Source organism: Sus scrofa, chromosome 1 (assembly GCF_000003025.6).
Source record: "Sus scrofa isolate TJ Tabasco breed Duroc chromosome 1, Sscrofa11.1, whole genome shotgun sequence".
In the NCBI taxonomy this organism is placed as follows: Eukaryota; Metazoa; Chordata; class Mammalia; order Artiodactyla; family Suidae; genus Sus; species Sus scrofa.
The window spans coordinates 31783593-31801595 of NC_010443.5; the positions used below are offsets into that span (position 1 = coordinate 31783593).

At 42.5% G+C, this 18003-nt stretch overlaps 1 protein-coding gene across 2 annotated transcripts in view; it reads right to left on the bottom strand.

Annotated features, from left to right (window-relative positions):
- ENPP1 (ectonucleotide pyrophosphatase/phosphodiesterase 1) overlaps window positions 1-13002 on the bottom strand; it is a 72305-nt gene extending 59303 nt beyond the window's left edge. For both annotated transcript variants that reach the window (XM_021087933.1, XM_021087944.1), the window contains exon 1: window positions 12748-13002. In XM_021087933.1, coding sequence (XP_020943592.1) covers window positions 12748-12987 — 240 coding nt within the window. In that variant the 5' untranslated portion in view covers window positions 12988-13002. The remainder of the gene's footprint in view (window positions 1-12747) is intronic.

Consider the following 18003-nt stretch of genomic DNA (forward strand, 5'->3'; position numbering starts at 1 on the left):
CTGATCTCACAATCTTCAGGCACCAGGCAATACGAGTTTTGAAGATGATAAAATGTTCCCTCTGCGCTGCCCTATAAGGTGGTGCCAGCACGTCACTGTTGAGCAAATGAAAAGTGGCTAGTGTGATGAGGAATTGAATTCCTTTTTAACTACATAACTTAATTCATGCAAACTTTAATTTGCAAATTTTAACCCTAAGCCATAACCCTAACCTTAAGCCACAAGTAAAACTTAAGAATCTAGTGGAAAAGAGAAAGTAGGTATGAAATAACCAAGTAAAAAGATAAGGTGGTGCGCTTTCTAAACCCAATACCCTCCCTTTCATTTGTTCCTGATGCTAAAGCTAAAATGAACTTTCCAAATGTAAATGAGATTTGGTCACTAAGAACAAAGATAGAAATTAAACCCACCAAACAAAAACATATCAGTGATTTCCAACTGCTCTTAAAGCCAAATCTAAAATCCCTAAGATGGTCTGCAAGGCCCTGACCCATCCAGGCTCATCACCCATCACTCATGTCTCTGCCTACCAGAAATTCGGGAACACACCATGCTCCCTGCTACCCCAGGCCCTCTGCACATGCTGCTGCCTCCCCTCAGAATCCTCTTCTGCTCGCCTGTCGCTTCCTCCTAGGCGTCTTCTTAGACCTCTATGACTAAGCCAAGCCCCCACTGCTCTCCCTCACAGCCCTGCATGAAGCTTCTAGACAGCACCAATCACAGCTGCAATGAGCGACAATCTTGCAAGACTCTTGGAGAAACATCCAGTCCTCTGGGGATGGACCATGAGACCAGGGAGTCCTTCCTCTCCCCTCACCACCGTTTAGCCCTCAGCCTCTTAACCACTACTGCTCACACAACAGGAACTCTAAATATTTGTTGAGTAAATAAGAGTAACAATAACCCCAGTCTGCATCTACTGTCTCTCAGGGACTTTTCTCATTCGTTTACATGGATTCATTCACCTCACCATCAAAACAAACCTGTGAGATAACTGCTATTATTATGGCCATGTTATAGGTGAGGAGGCCAAGGCACAGAGCGGTTAAGGGACTGGCCTAAGGACACACAGCAGTTTTTGGCAGAGACAGGATTCAACTCCAGCAGTCAAGCCCTTAATGACTGAGCTCACAGCCTCTGTATAATGAAGTGGCAACTGAGTGGTCCAGGGACAGGGATGCAGAACAAAGAGCAGCTAGAGAGGGTTTCCTTTGGGAGGATACGTTGAGGTGGATCCCAGGGGGTGCCTAGTGTTGGGTGAGAAAAAAGGAGGTGAAAGACCACCTCTGGGGTAGAGAACAGAAATGATCCCTTCAAAGCGCATCTGGAAAATAGTACGAGTCTGAGCTGGAATGGGAGGTGTGTGTCCACGTAGTTGAGACGTTTATGAGATAGGCCTCTTCAGATCCTTTTGGACTCTACATGGACAAAGCCCCACCAGAGCAGAAGTTGAAAAATTACCTGAACCCTTCAAACTTCTAAATCCAGGTTATGGAGCTCCTGCTGTGGCTCTGCGGAAACAAATCTGACTAGCATCCATGAGAATGCAGGTTCAATCCCCGGCCTTGCTCAGTGGATTAAGGATCCAGCATTGTCCTGAGCTGTGGTGTAGGTCGCAGACATGGCTCGGATCCAGCGTTGCTGTGGCTGTGGTATAGCCCGGAGGCGATAGCTCTGATTCGACCCCTAGCCTGGGAACCTACATGTGCTATGGGGGCGGCCCTAAAAAGCAAAATAAATAAATAAATAAATAAATAAAATAAAATAAATAAATAAATAAATAAATGCATCCATCCATCCATCCAGGTCAGGCATATAACACGTGCAAGTTCCCACAACATATAGGACCAGAGTCCCTTGAGGTGTGTGTCCCAAACCAGACTCACTCACCAGCTCCCTCCTCCCTCACACCACTGTGCCAATTACAGGAGATAAAGGGCTTAACATAGGGACTGATAAGAAGCAAACTCAATAAAGGCATGTAGGAATTCAACAAACACAGAGCACTTTCTAGGTGATGGGCTGGCTCTGAGCACTTGACAAACGCGGACTAAGAAAAGGTTACACATACATGTCACAGGCCTGCAGGATCGCTGTGAATGCGTGAAGGTGTGAGCGCTAAGCCCTCACGTGGCCACACTGTTCACTGCTACTCATGTGATGAGAAATAAGGCTAAACTGTGTTTAGGGGCACACATTTTCCCACCTGTGCAGTGGCAGTCTTTGGGGAATTCTGAGCAGAAACATAATGCAAGGAATCATTATTTTAGGAAAAACGAAAAATTGAACCCTAAGAAGAGACATGGGCGATGGAGTTGAGGAACAAATAAAACAAAAACCATATCCTAAAAAATCATTAAATTCTTGGGGGATAATTATGGCTGGGGTGTGAACAGAGATGTGTTCAAAAATTACTCCATGAACTAAGGTGGATAAAATTAAAGTCTCAAAATCCTACTCATGAAAAATGTATTCAAAAAGCTGTCTAGGAGTTCCCATTTTTGGCTCAGCAGGTTAAGAACCTGACTAGTAGCCATGAGGACGCAGGGTTGATCCCTGGCCTTGTTCAGTGGGTTAAGGATCTGGTGTTGCCGCAAGCTGCAGTGTAGGCACAAATCTTGGATGTGTGGCTCAGACCCAGCGTTGCTGTGGCTGTGGTGTAGGCTGGCAGCCGCAGCTCCGATTCAACCCTTAGCCTGGAAATTTCCATATGCTACAGGTGTGGTCCTAAGAAAAAAAAAAAATCTGTCTAGCAATGGGAAAATCTCATCATGAAATATAAGTTAAAAAATAAAATGGAAGAGTATATGCAACATGATCCCATTTAAAAAAAAAAGTGATACATACACATAGAAAAGTCCTAAGGGAAATAAACCAAAATATTAAATAGCAGATAATAACAAATACACAATCTTTATTTTCCCCTTTATATTTTTTTGCACTTTCTAAACTTCATACAATATGTAGCATCTTTATAACAAGGGGAAATTATTGTAAGCTCTCTATACAAAGATTTTAGGCCTAGAAGAAATCCACCTAACCCAAACCCTCATATACAGTCAGAGAAAGTGAAACAACTATTCACAGGTCACACAGCAAATAATTCTTGTGACTTCAAGTTTAGGACTTTTTATGAAACACTGTCCCTCAAGATCTTTGCCTAAATCACCTCAGGAAAAAAAAAATCAATTTTCTCTTTTTCTCTGAAAGTTTCCAAGAAATGACAAAGGCATAAATACATTCCTGTGTCAAGATTCTTCACATTTACTTCCTGTGAGCTGATCAGTAAGGTATTTGAATACACAGTGTACAAGTAGTGTTGTTTTGTACTTATGTCCCTGGTTGATTCAAAAAGAGATAAGATCAACACAGTCTATTCATAACGTTCCGAACCCACATCCTTTCCACCTGAATAAACTTCATTCACCTGTTCCTTCTAGTCTCCGGAAGATTCTAATCTTAATGGTGCAGGGTGGCACATTATAGGAAGCCAATATGTTTGGGCGATGAAGTATCATGGAATAAACTCCCCACTGAGGACACTGAATCTGATGCAACACCACCTGAAAAAGCCCAGGTCTAAGATTCCTTTGTTTTGGTTCCATGTCAAGTATATTGTGAATTGTTGAGAAGGTACTGAAGTGGAAACTTTGAAGCCTTCTGTTGATGGTGCCATGTAAAGTGACATCTACTTGATATTCTGATAGATGGATGGTTGAATTGGAAAGAACATCGAAATGTTATCAGATCATAGTAAAGGCAGGAGACTGAGACAACTCTTAATAGAGAGCAATTACAGGGCAAGCCAGGGCAGAGGTAGGGAAAGGCAATTAAAGGAACAAACAGGGGCACTAAGCTCCTGGGAGAGGGAAACTGGAATAGGAAGAGGGCTAAGAGACTGTGTACACAGCGTCCTGTAGACACAGCAGAAGCCAAGGGGCTACTTTAATCAATGCACCTCTTAAGTTCAAGGAAGGAAAAGGGCCAATACAACCAGCAGCATCACCACTTCCACCCAGGGCCAACACAGTTGAGGTGATCAAGGACCATTTAGTCATCGTCTTTTAGTAGAGCATCGGGTATGAAGTCAATGGCACAGGGTTCACTACAACCCTCAGCTAAAGAAATCCAGGCTGGTGCACCTACAGCCCTATGGGGTGATGCTCCTCAAACTTCAATATGCAGAGACATCCCTGGTGATTATGAAAATGCAGATTTTGGTAATGGTAGGTCTGGGATGGGGCTCAAGATTCTGCATTTTGTACAGGTTCCAAGGAGATGATAGTGATATGCTAGGGTGCAGATGACACTCTGGGTAGCAAAGAGGTAAAGTATCTTTTGAATAAGGACAAATAAGAAATTCAGTACCACTGAAGCCTGTCAATAATAACAAGAAAATGACCACTTATTCAAGGCACACCATGTGCCACTTTGTATACATTATCTAATGTAGTTCTCCTAACACCTCCTCATAGGGTTTTATTAACTCTATTTTATGGATATGGAAGGTGCTCTCAGGAAATTTAAGTTATGTGCCTACACGCAAACAGCTAATGACAATGCCAGGATTTAAACCCAATTCTGTCTGACTTGACTTGTCAACAAGCTACAGCAATGAGATTAAGAGACGTGCTAGTTTTGCGATCCTGGAAAGCCCCTAAATTTCTCTGAGCATGGTTCTTTTCATCTCTACATGAAACACTGGGATAATGGCAGAGCTGTTGTTTGGACCAAACCAGGTAGTAGATGTGGAAATTAATAGAGGACCTTACTAAATAAAGATACGATTTGTTGTAACTAACTGATTCTTTTTATATGTCTTAATTTCCTTTCCTTTTCGCCCTAGTTCTTAACATAGTATTGAATGTACACATTTCCTCAAAACATTTGGTCTCAGAATCCTTTATATTCTTAAAAATTACTGAGAACACTAAGAAACCTTTTCAGATAATTGTGCACACTCTTATTTAAAACTATGCCAAAATTCTATAAGCCATAATTTTTTTTTTTTGGCTTTTTAGGGCCCCACCCGTGACATATGGAGGTTCCCAGGCTAGGGGTCTACTTGGAGCTACCACTGCCGGCCTACGCCACAGCCACAGCAATGCCAGATCTGAGCCGTGTCTGCAATGTACACCACAGCTCGCGGCAATGCCTGATCCTTAACCCACTGAGCGAGGCCAGGGATGGAACCTGAAACTCCATGGTTCCTAGTCAGATTCGTTTCTGCTGTGCCATGATGAGAAACTCCTATAAGCCATAATTTCTTAAAGTCAAAATGCAACATGACACTTGAAACAATAATGGATTTTTCATACCATGATATTAAAATCCATAAGTCTATCTTGTACTTTGATTGGAACTTATACCCATGCATAATTCTGTAGATCATCCATTGGTGCATTGGAAAATACTGGTTCACTGAGCCATGTATTTCTTTCAAATGCTGATGACACACGCCATTATACTATGTGAAAAAAAAATCACATTCCTTATTATCTCCATCGATTTCATCAGAAAAGTCTTGAAGATCTGGGAAGCTGTCACGCTTACAATGGCAGATACTAATTCTCCTAAATTTACATTTCTACCTCAAAGATCAGGTTTTACCACAGGCAGCAGGTACCATACTTTGTTTTCCTTGAACTGACAAGCTAATGCCATGTGCCACTTTGTATACATTATCTAATGCAGTTCTCCTAACACTGCCTCATATTCATTTTTGAGACAATGTGTGCCAAATGCCCACGTCTGAATAACCAGTTTGTCAACTGCTCTTTCAAATAAAAATGGAGTTCCTCCAAATAAAAGGCAGCTAGTTCGGCTCACAAGGCAAACAAGAGCGCAAGTGCTTTTCCTCCAGAGAACAGCAGTACTTCAGCACTCAGCAGATGTGCTACAGGCAGACTTCCCACTTTGTTGTGCAGAATACGTAAGGCAGGTAACTTGGGCTGAAATGCAATAAAATCTGCTTCACAGAGGACATTTTGGATGCTTCATCAAGTGAAACTGGCATTTTGTTTTCATTCCAAGTGAATGACAACTTGGACAGTTGGTTCCTGCTGAGGTGCCCTGGGTTTTCCCCACCAACACTTTAACACAGACCGTGTACAAGGCAGCACAGTGAAAAGAGCAAACAGTGTCTATCACTGCTGAAATGGGTTAGACTTCACCGTCATTCTGAGCAGCTCTTAGGGAACCCCCAGGGATCCACAGACCACGCTTTGAGAACCACCACGTGAAATACTTCGGCTGAAACTTTGTTCTACCTGTGTTGCCTTTTGTTTATAAACATATTTATCCAAAATCATTTAAAGGTGCTCTAAGAGTAATATGAAAACTCTACTTGGAAAAATCTCTTAGTGACAGTTAAATTTATTTTATTGTCTAAACAGCATCATTAAAAAAAAACCCCAAAAACTACTGAGTTGTTTAGTTCTCTCTCTCCATGAGAGACCAAAGGCTTCAGAGGCTTGCTAGTGCCAGAACGTTTATTAAGCGAAAGAAATCAGCTCTACGGACAAACTACTTTCTCAGGACTATTTCCTGAAAACCAAGGTAGAATGATCTTCAAGGGTCTCAAACCACCCTGGTGATAGGATGTTTGCCACCTAGATGTGTGTAAAGTCCAAGGTATGGCAAGAAAATGATCAGCCCACAAATGAGACAGGCTTGCGAAATTCACCCCCTCCAAGATGACTTTCTGTCATGACTCTGTACATCTTAAAATGTATTAAGAAGGAAATTCAAGTTATGAAGAAATTCACTTTCCCGCACATCTGCATACGTTGGAAGCCAACAATTACATGAATATTGACGTCACGATGATAAGAGAGAAATGAATGGGAGGCCATTAGCCATTAGCCCAGTACAACAATCTGTAGTTAAAAGTCTTTGGGTGGTTATCATAGTCCTCTACTTACAAATGATGTAACTCTTGCCTGTAACAACCCATTGTTTCTGGAAGTGGAGTAAAGGAACCAACTATATCTGAATAACTGGAGGTACCTGTTTGAAAAATGCAAATTCTTTGGGTTTATTTCTATCTGAATCTGCTCCAGCTGCTATAACAAAATGCCATAGGCTGGGTGGCTTACATAACAGAGTTTACTTCTCACAGTTCTAAAGGCTCAGAAATCTAAGATCAAGAAACTGACCAATGTGCTTCCCCGTGAGGGCTCTTCATCGGCCTGCAGATGACGGCCTTCTGTCTTCACGTGGTCTTCCTCCAGGGGCATGTGCAAGATCCCTGCCTCTGAGAGCAGAGGGAGTGGGTCCAGATCTCCTCTTTCTCTCCTCCTTATTAAAAGGCCACTAACCCCAACATGAGGGTTCCATCCTCACGACATCATCTAAATCCAATTACCTCCGAAAGGTGCCACTTCCAACTACCTTCGCATTATAACTGAATCACTTTGTTTACAGCAGAAATGAACACAGCTTTGTAAGTCGACTTCACTTCAATAAAACTTTAAAAATGAAAAAAAAAATACATCACATTGGTGGATTAGAACTTCAACATATGAATATGGGAGGGCCACAGTTCCATAACAATTCAAATCTTCTAAATCAGGATTAGAGCCCAGAATCTATTGCCTTTAACAGTTCCTAGCTGGTTCCTATACACCCTAATGTTTAAGAACCCTGACTGTGTCCCTGCCAGCCTGTTTCCTCATCTGTAAAGTAGGACTATCACTATACTTTCTATTTCAGAGTTGCTGATATGGCCAAGGGTCAATTAAAAATATGAGAAAATGCTTCTGAAGGTGCAAAGTGCTATGCGAATAATAACTTTTCTGAACTGTCTGAACTTTTACCACCTACATTGCCAGCAAACATTATTCTAAAAACTAAAAGTGGGAGAATTAATGAAAAACATTACAGATGTTATCTTCACTCTTGTAATCAAATCTCAGATAACTAAAATACTCAGGAAACAGAATGTTCTGGTTAATATTTAGCTGAATTCTGGTCACTCTTTTGAAAAACCCTTTTAAATATATTATTACACGTTCTTTCCTTGGTAAATACATAACTTAGCTCTTATTTGATCCCACAAGGTTTACAGATTGAGTAAGCATTCTGAATGTAAGTTCTTGTTGCATAGGACTTAGGCTTAGAAGAGTGATCTATGTTCGGCCTCAGGCTCATTGGCGCAAAAGGTTTTTATTTATTTTTTGTTGTTTGAGGGATATTTCATGGTTGATGGAGGCATGTTTATTTTAACCAGAGGCAGATCCATGATTACAAGCTGTATTTCAAAGGCTTACTTGTTCCTAACTTGTTTGCCTTGAAATGCCTTTCCCTCACCCCCCAAAAAAGTTGTGAATTATGATTAAGTTCTTGGCGTTGTCTAAAAAAGCCCATAATACAGATGAACTATATTGGCTATGTCTTAAAATTCATACAGATATTTTGCAATGGAATTTATCTAATTCTAAAACAAAACTGAATTTAAAACAATTGTCATTTGCCATGAACACTGGTATCTTGAGAGAAAAGAGGTAACCAGAGAGGATGAGAAGCTGAAAAAAATTTCTGCAACTACTCTAAAAAAATTAATGGTTTCCAGTTCTTTATCATGCAAAATGCATTCAGCCTCTCATCACGGCCCCTAGGGATTCTCTTCAGCGCCATGATTAGGGTAGGGGCTGCAAAATGGCAAAATTGAGTGCTCAGAGATAACTGAAAAAGTGGAATAGAAAAGAAAAGGGTGAAAGGGTGACTAACCATGTGTGCCTAAGGGACTACACGAGGTAGAGACAGCTGAGATATAAATAGTGAGAAAGACCAGAATATGGCTCAAAGCAGAAGAGACAAAGTCATAGAAAGCAATGCTGAAGAAAACAGTTCCCTGCAAGAGCCGCGGAGACTGAATTTGGGGTGTGACCGCCAAGTCACCAAAACAGAAGACCCTGTGGTGTGAGCAAGGGAGACTCATTTGTACCTGCAGAATAGCCATACTTAGGCTCTCTCTTTCTGAGGGCATGTCCCGTGGCTAGAACCTGACTCTGATTCCAAGTTATCATGGAAGACCTGCTGGCCTCTTAGGTATGCTGGTCTTAGTTGAGAACTTTGGTTTATTATTCATTCACTGCCTCTTCCATCTCCCTAACCACTAATCAAAGGATATCCCGGTTTGATCTTATCCCTGAAATGATACCCACGTGTCATCTCCCTTAGGGCATCTATATGAGGATTTCTGGGCATCAGCTGGCCATATGGGTATGCAGTTTTGTATTCTATTTTATTTTTATTTTTTGTCTTTTTACCTTTTCTAGGGCTGCTCCCGCAGCATATGGAGTTCCCAGGCTAAGGGTCTAATCAGAGCTGTAGCCACCGGTCTACACCAGAGCCGCAGCAATGCGGGATCCGAGCCGCATCTGCAACCTACACCACAGCTCACGGCAATACCAGATCCTTAACGCAGTGAGCAAGGCCAGGGATGAACCTACAGCCTCATGGTTCCTAGTAGATTCGTTAACCACTGCACCACGACAGGAACTCTGCAGTTTTGTATTCTGTCTTCCCATCGTGCCCTTTTCCAAGTGTTACTTGATCTAAGTAAAAATGCCTTGCATTCATCCAACCAAAAGCTAACACTGAGTATCAGGCACCATCTCAGGCTCGTAGTAAACACAACAGTCTTGCTGGGTTCCTGGAAACCTTGGGTACATTTTATTAGAGCATGTGAAACAAATACCATAGGGGCAAACGGAGATGTCTCTTGCCTCTATGATGTTCTGGTCATTCTGAAATAAAATGTTCAACCACGGATAGACAGATAAGAAATTTTATAAGCCAAAGAGCAATGTCAATTCCAAGTCCAATTAAGAGCAGAGAACTATCGGGAATACTCTCCACGCTGTATTCTAGAATTAAGACGATGTGCTACAAGAGGAAGGAAAGAGTAGCTAACAGAACGAATAACTTTCACATCCAAATTTCTGATCAGCAAGGGTGACTTCTGCCACTTACAAAGAACTCTTTCAGCAAAAGGTGAAAGTTGTCTTCGCTCACTGCCACCCCCACACAAGGCCCCTCGTGAATGCACACAGGTACGTGTATTCATAAGACAGCAGAAGGTTACAAACATGAAATGAAGCTGAGGAAGAGCTAACTGGAGAATTGAGAAATGCATTGCAGTATGGGTGAAAGTCAGCTGCCAGGTAACCTGAAAGTTACGTCAAATAAATGGCCAAGACCAACCTCAGTGGAAGCTGACATTTTGGCTCCAAACTTAATTTGGAACCAGGAAAGGCCTCCAGTATTTAACACATCCACTGAAGCATATGTTTATTTGCCCTCCTGGAGTTTTCCAGTCTGGCTCTGGGCCTAGGCATGAGTACTTGCAGAGCCCAAGGCCAAAGCCTCCAGAGCAGAGCCTGCTGGTCTTCCTAGGGATCAAATAGGGAGAAGCAGGGGCGGGGCAGGATCATTCCTTCTGTACCCACTCTGGCAGACCTCTAGTGTTTATCTGAAATAGTTTCAGGAAAAATGCATCAATCCTGTTGCCACTGCTTATCTCTTTGGAAGGCAACTCTCGTATTTATCCTGCTAGATAAAAACTGCCGCCAAGGACCATTTCCGTGGTTGGGCTCCCATAATCCCAACCCCTGGTGCAATTAGTCAATCCATTTCTTCGGCTTTCTGAAAAGCGTGCTGATGTTCAACCTGAAAAAGGAATCCCATAATTGCAGCTTCTTTCTAGAAGACATGCCCCAGAGCTCTTTGATGACAACTGTAAAGCTCCTTTTGGAGGCTTTTCCTTTTGGGAGCACATCATTTGGGAAAGCCGAGAGGGAAGACAAGCATTGAAGTAGGGCAGGGAAAGAAGAATGGGTAAAAGGTTTCACTTTCAGCTGAAACCATCAATTAAGGGTTTCAGAAATACAGCCATGAGTTTTGGTGTATATTAATGGCCCACCGTATTTCATTAAAAGACATGAAGAATTCTTTCCAATTCAACACATGTCACAGCAAAAGAGCCCCCCTAACGGTATAAAAAAATATTCACGATTGTCCTACTTGTAGAAGTAAGTACTAAAAACACTTCCATGTCAAATGCCCAGAGTTGAATCACCAGAGCATAATGAAATGCTTCCTGACCAGCTGATGGCACATGTCAAAGACTTAAACGCATGTTCCACAGGTACATCCCTGCTGATCCCTATTGCGGAGCTAAACATACATGAGTAGGAGAGATTTTAAAACTGAATTTAGCAATTAGCAGTTCAGCAAACTTTCAAGACTATAGGAATGTAGAAATGATTTCACATTGAACTTACACACAGAGCCAATGTACAACCATGGAACGCCGCAAACACTAAACACCTGGAAGTACTGATACCACCTATGTTAAGTGATCCTGTTGTAAAAGCTAAGGGCTCCCATTGACAAAAACACAAAAGGTGACTCAAAAGACTAAAACTAAGTGCTCATCAATATCAGGTGTTCTTGATTCATGATGATACATGATACATGACGTAGAGCTATATCTTGAGATACAAACATTATGTGGTTTGGGACACTGAACTCTTGCTATTTTGTAAGTGCTAATTATTTGACACCATCTCTTTAGTCTAGGAATGTTAGTTCTCAAAGCACTAGTATCATCTCCATGACACCCAAAACATAGTGAAAACAGAAAAGCTCACGAAAGGAAAAATTTCAAAAATCAGAAAAGATATCCTCTCCACTGCATTGTTCAGTCATAAAATATAAGTGACAATGTATTTTAGGGTACACTACATATAGAAATGTCACTTCCATATGATAGCAATCAAATGATTACATCTCCTTGTAGTTTTCAAATGTACTTCCTCAGAGACATTGTTCCACTTGACCCTCACAACAATTCTATTCAAGGCATATGGAGGTGGTGGTGTCCTCATTTTAGAAGGGCACTGAGATTTGGGGAGAGTCATAGGGGATCCCAGCAATTAATAACAGCCACGAAAGCAAATACCCAGGCTGTGACTCTCAGTCCAGATGCAGAATAAAAAAAAACACCCCCGCATTTCACAAAATTGACTGTGGATTCTGCAACTATCCCAATAGCAGAGGAAGGCTGGGAACTTCTGTTAACAACAAAACCCGTGTACACCATGATTGCAAGAGTGGACGAAGAATCATAAACGTTTCTTCACATAACATGAATACTGATGGACTTTCTGAGCAGCTGCCAGGAAATTCCTAAACAGAGCCAAGAGAAAAAGTATTTTCTAAAGTTCCTGATATACCTTAAAGAGCTCTGTGAAATCTTTTCAAGTGGAATCAGTTAATGCCAGGAAAATCATTACTACTGCACGCGGAGTCACCCAAAGAGGTAAAAAAATGAAATTCAAATTTTAAACTAAAAAGAAAACAAAAACCAAAAAAAACACCTTGTCGGCTTTTCCTAAGACCAACAACTTTGGGGCTGGCCATTTTTTTCCCTACGAAAAACCCTGTGCTCTCTGGGGATGAGAGGTGGAATTGCTAAAGATCACAAATGTGAACAGTCTGGTTTCACAAACAGGTCCTTCTGAGCATCAGTATACAAGTGAGCGCGAACTCTTCCCCCAGGGGTAAGAGAAGGCTCGATGGTACTGAGCACGGAAAAAAGCCCCCCGAGGACGGCGAGAAAGCGCAGAGCGGCACGGCAGCTGGCTCTCTCCGAGCCCCGGGTGCTGACCACGCGCTCGGAGCACCGGAGCCGGGAGCCGCCCTCCCCGTCCTGCCGCGCGCCGGGCGGCCCGGACCTACCAGCGAGAGCACTTTATAGGTGTTGGGGTCCTTGGCCGTGCGGGCGCGCGCCGCCTTCTCCAGCTGCTCCTCCCCCAGGTCCATGGGGGCCAGCAAGGACGCGGCCGCCTGCGGCTCCCCGGGCGCCTCGGCGCCGTGGCCGCGGCCCGAGTCGCGGCCATTCCCCGCAGGGCCCTCCCGGGAGCCGCGCCCGCCCTCGCCGCCGCGGCTCCCGCCCCCGGCACAGCCGTCGCGCTCCATCGTGGCCCCGGGCGCTCGGGTCCCACAGCCCCGCTGCGCCTTTAATAGACTCCGAGCCCGCCCCGCCCCACCCCGCCCGCCGCCGCCGCCGCGCCCGCCCCTCGCCGCCAGACCTTTGGCTCGGCGCCCGCCGCCCAGCACTACGAGTGAGGGGAAAGCAACTCAACGCCCCGGATTATTTGGCTTCCTGTCTGATTTCGGGCACTCTGCGTGTCGGTTATTTTGGGTCCTTTACGTGGGCGCGTCTTTACCGCCCCCCACCCCCCACCCCAAGCCTTCCCCTCCCGATGCCCCGGGCAGCATCCGAACACTTGCAGGAATCGCCCTGCGTGGCCTCGCGGCGCGGGCTGGACTGGAATTGCAGAGTGTGGTCTGCAGAGGGCATGAGATCACGGGGGCCCCAAAATAGAGCGGGAGGAAAAGGAGGATGCAGCTGCCCCGGCGGTGCGGCTTCTCAAACGCGGGAGAGTGGAGTCGGGACAGACCTGGGTGTTGCTGGATGGGCTAGCAGAGAGGCTGTAGGGTCAAGCGTGGGAGGCAGTCAACTTCTTTTTTTCCTACGTAGAAATAAAGAAGTATTCCCTCAAAGCCTTGCTGCCCACTACCTATGCGACTCTGAGAGTAGACTGTGTGTCCTTAAAACATCTGATTTTTCAAATACACACTTTTAAGAGATATTTCGTTTTCTGTGGTTTCTGTGTTTGGGGAACTGCCCTTGCTTTAACATATTTATTAGTTCTTCTAGACTTTCGCGATTAAAAGCTTCAAAGTGTTGGCGCTGCGCTATCCTGAGGTTGCTGCTGATTACTTGGCAACATCGAAAATTTTAACACACTCTGGACTACTTTGACACTTTGATTTTGAACTAGGGCACGAACAATAGGCTCTAATTCTTGGTAGGTTTTGATTCTGCAACCTTTCCCTTTCCTTGCTCATCAGTTAGAAAAGCCACAAGCCTGGTAGTGTAGTGAGGCTCCCCTGTCAGTGAGGGAACAGTGACTTTCAACCTGCTTTGCGCTGTCCGGAACTGACTTTAGTGACCAAGGAAGGTTCCACAATCCAATATCATTTCATGTTCTTTTTGATTACACGAACATACAAAAAGATGTTTAAAATGAGAATGGATGTTTTAACAGATGTAAAGTGTGTGTTGTCCTCCTTAAAGTAGTTAACTCAGGACACTTTCCAATTATATTGATTGATTGATTCATTCATTCAACAATGAATCCTTCACTTCAATCTCCTGGCCACCAAACATGCATACCACATGAAAGGTAAATAAAAGTATGTCTCTCCCAAGTGGCTCTCAGTCTGATCAAAGGAGGTGAGGGCAGTTAAAAAAGAAATTAAAACCCAGATCATATGTGCATAATAGAATCTCACAGAGGATGTTATGACAGCGTAGTGGAGAGGATAGCTGACATCTGGAAGAAGTGAAGGCCATCCCTCAAAGCATTATTGAGCTCTTTTTATTTATTTATTTTTTAAATTACCTTTGAGTCAGCTTACAAACCACCCAAGAGAAACAGGTTTTCACTGTTTCATAGCCTCACATATTTTTTTTAACCCCAAACTTGGCTCTAAATTTTCCTTTGACTGTTTCCAAAACTCAAATTCAAGGACAAAAATTCACTCCATGGAGACTGGTCAAAGGCGTGTCAAAACTTCTAAGAGCAACTCAGCAGAGTCCATCCAAAGTGGCTTTGACCCTGAGAAAACAAATGGAATAAGTGTATTGTCTGCATCCCAAGTCAACAAGTGATTTTAAAGACTCCACCCATTGGTGGAGAGGATGGCAGGATCACAAACTCAAATATCCAGGGACCAGCAGGAACCATTAAAGAGCGAAGCAGCCCCCTGTAGGTGAGTGGTACCCTGTTACAGGTTGTGACCTTTACTCAGCAGGATTCTGTGCCCATTGCGGCCAGATAGATTTTTCAAGAGCAACAGGAAATTGTGATGTTTGTGTGAATTCTCCAGATTGCAAAATTTTGTCTACAAAATTCAGAAAAACAATTTCTTTCCACACTTTAAAGGCCAAGCAAAATGTAACACATCTGCAGGGTGGGCCTGGCACACAGGCCACCAGGATGTGGCCTCTGCCATATGCTCAGGTCTTGCCTGCCTTTGCCAGTTGGGACTTTTATGGGTAGCTATAAAAATCCAACTGAAACTCTAAAATCAGAGGAATAAAAACATGGATTGAGGAGGCCACTCATATTGTTTAGCCATAGATTGAGCTATTGACAAGTCTTGCCTCCATCTTGTTTATATTTGCAATGGTCTGAAGGACAGCTTCACACTCCAAAGTACAATAAGATCAAGAGACATAAAACTGCAAGACAACTTCTCCAGTAAATGTAAAAGTGAACGATGAATGTGTCATCCTTAGTCCTAAGCCACTCTGCCTTTATTGGTTAAGGTCTCTATTGTCTATGCTATAGTGGACTATAGAGACCTTAATCAATCCTTTTACTCCTCTCCACTAAAGAGGAGAGTGGGTGCCTGAATCTTCTTTTTTTCTTTTTAGGGCCTCACCTGTAGCATATGTAAGTTCCAAGACTAGAGGTCAAATCAGAGCTGCAGCTGCCGGCCTGTGCCACAGCCACAGCAATGTCAGATCCTAGCTGTATCTGAAACCGACATTACAGCTTATGGCAATGCTGGATCCTTAACCCACTGAGCAAGGCCAGGAGTTGAACCTGCATCCTCATGGAGACTATCTCAAGTTCTTAACCCACCAAGCTGCAATGGGAACTCCTGGTGCCAGAAACTTTTAATGTGGATAGGCCAAAGAGCAAACATAACCAATTTCATATCTCTGTTAGAACTGTGTCTTCTCGAAATTGAGAAACAACTCTTCTCAGTTTTTACAAGATGATATATGGAGTAATTATTTTAGCATCTGCTCCAGAGCTTCTCCAGCTGAAATTTTTCATGTTCTCTAATGAAACATGAAAAAAGCCTAAAAGAGTTTCTTTCATCTTTATGAGATCTAGAAAAAAAAAATTTTTCCACGGCATAAACTCACTTCTAAGATTTTGTGTGACATCCCGATTTCTCTTTCTTTTTTGTCTGTGCAAAAATATTCCTCCTGGAAGAAGCCTGGTAACAATGTGACCTTGTACAGAGCACATGAACTTTCTGCGACTTGCTTTTCCTTCTGTATAAAATGCTACTACAAATAATATCATACAATTACACTCCTCTCTCTAAATAGCAACAAAATGTCTTACATTTCCCCAACTTTACAGAAAAATTTAAATATATCCTTTCCCTATTTAAATCACACAATGCCTACCCCTAAGAATGAGAATAAGGTGATTTGATTTGCATGATTTATGCATGACTTAAATATTTAAATATAATTTGACTATGAATGATTTAAATATAATTTCTGGGAAGATTTGAGAGCTTCCATTGGATGTGCATCTACAAAGGGAAAGCCTTTGTAGATTGGGAAGGAATATTGGTCCCTCTGGAGTGGAAGAAAATCACCTTATTGTCATTCAGGTAGGAGAATGTGGGAAGTGACAAGTGAATGCAATTGAATCTTGGAAACTGTGGGAAAGTGGCAAACGCAGATCCTACCTAAAGGGAACTACTGCCCAGTCTTCACTTTTTAGCTGTCCACCCTCTCTGCCACTTGCCCTGTGCCCCATTTTCTCTTGTACCTCATTTCAGGCAAAACCTGGGGTTGACAAATAATCTAAGTTCATGCCTGCCAGTCTGCTACTTGTTTTCTATATGCCTCGTGGTTTTTTTTTGTTGTTTTGTTTTGTTTTTTTCCTTCTGGTTGTCCTTCACTTCTATAAAATTATGTTTAAAATATTTTTTATTATACCAAGTTATTTCTTCTGTTGAAATTTAGCTTTTCTAAAACCATTGGTAGTTGCTTTAGAGGTTATAATATGCATCTTTAATTTATCCTCTACTTCAGATTAATACTGACAATTCTGGTAAAATATAGCTTTCTTTTTTTAAAGGCCGCTCCTGCAGCACATGGAAGTTCCCAGGCTAGGGGTCAAATTGGAGCTGTAGCCGCTGGTCTACACCACAGCCATAGCAATGCAGGATCTGAGCCTTGTCTGCAACCTACACCACACTGCAATGACAACTCTGGATCCTTAACCGGGAGCAAGGCCAGGGATGGAACTTGTGTCCTCATGGATGCTAGTCAGATTCGTTTCTGCTGAGCCACGATGGGAACTCCCAAATACAGCATTCTTTCTGTAATATATCTCCATTTTTCTGCCATTATTGTCATATATAGTAATCTGTATGTTATAGAGCCAATGATGCGGTGTTATTATCACTGTTCTAAAACAGGGTTTTTTTAAGAGAAATGAAGAAATAAGCATATGCATATGTAAAATATATAACAAGAACCTACTGTATAGCACAGGAAAGTCTATTCAATATTCTGTAATAACCTATATGGGAAAAGACTCTGAAAAAAAGAATGGATACGTGTACACGTATTAACTTTGCTTTACCCCTGAAACTAACGCAGCACTTTAACTATACTCCAGTAAAATTAAAAAGAGTATGAATACACACACACACTGCTATTTTTTTCCTGAATATGAGTCGCACTTTCTTGTTTCCTTATAAGTATTGTAATTTTTGTTTGAAAAGTGGACTTTTAGATAATATGTTTTAGCTACTCTAGATTCTGATTATGTTTCTGAGAGTCTTTTCTTTCAGTACTCTCCTGGACTTAAAATTATAGATTTTTCCTGCTGTTTTCTACAAATTTTCCGTTTCCATATCCCACCACTTCACGAAGTCCAGTCCAACCCTCTCGTGGCTAAAGGCTAAAAACTCCTACTGTTCTTATTCCAACCCTAGCAGTTTTTCGAGAACAAATGCTTTTCAACCTGTTTGCCTTTGGCCAATTTACAGAACCCTGAGATAGTTGTTTTGAGAGTGCCGTTCATTTTTATGCTTCATTTTGCAGAAAGGATTTGCCAATCTCTTCACACTGACAAAGATGGCAATTGATTCCAGATTTTT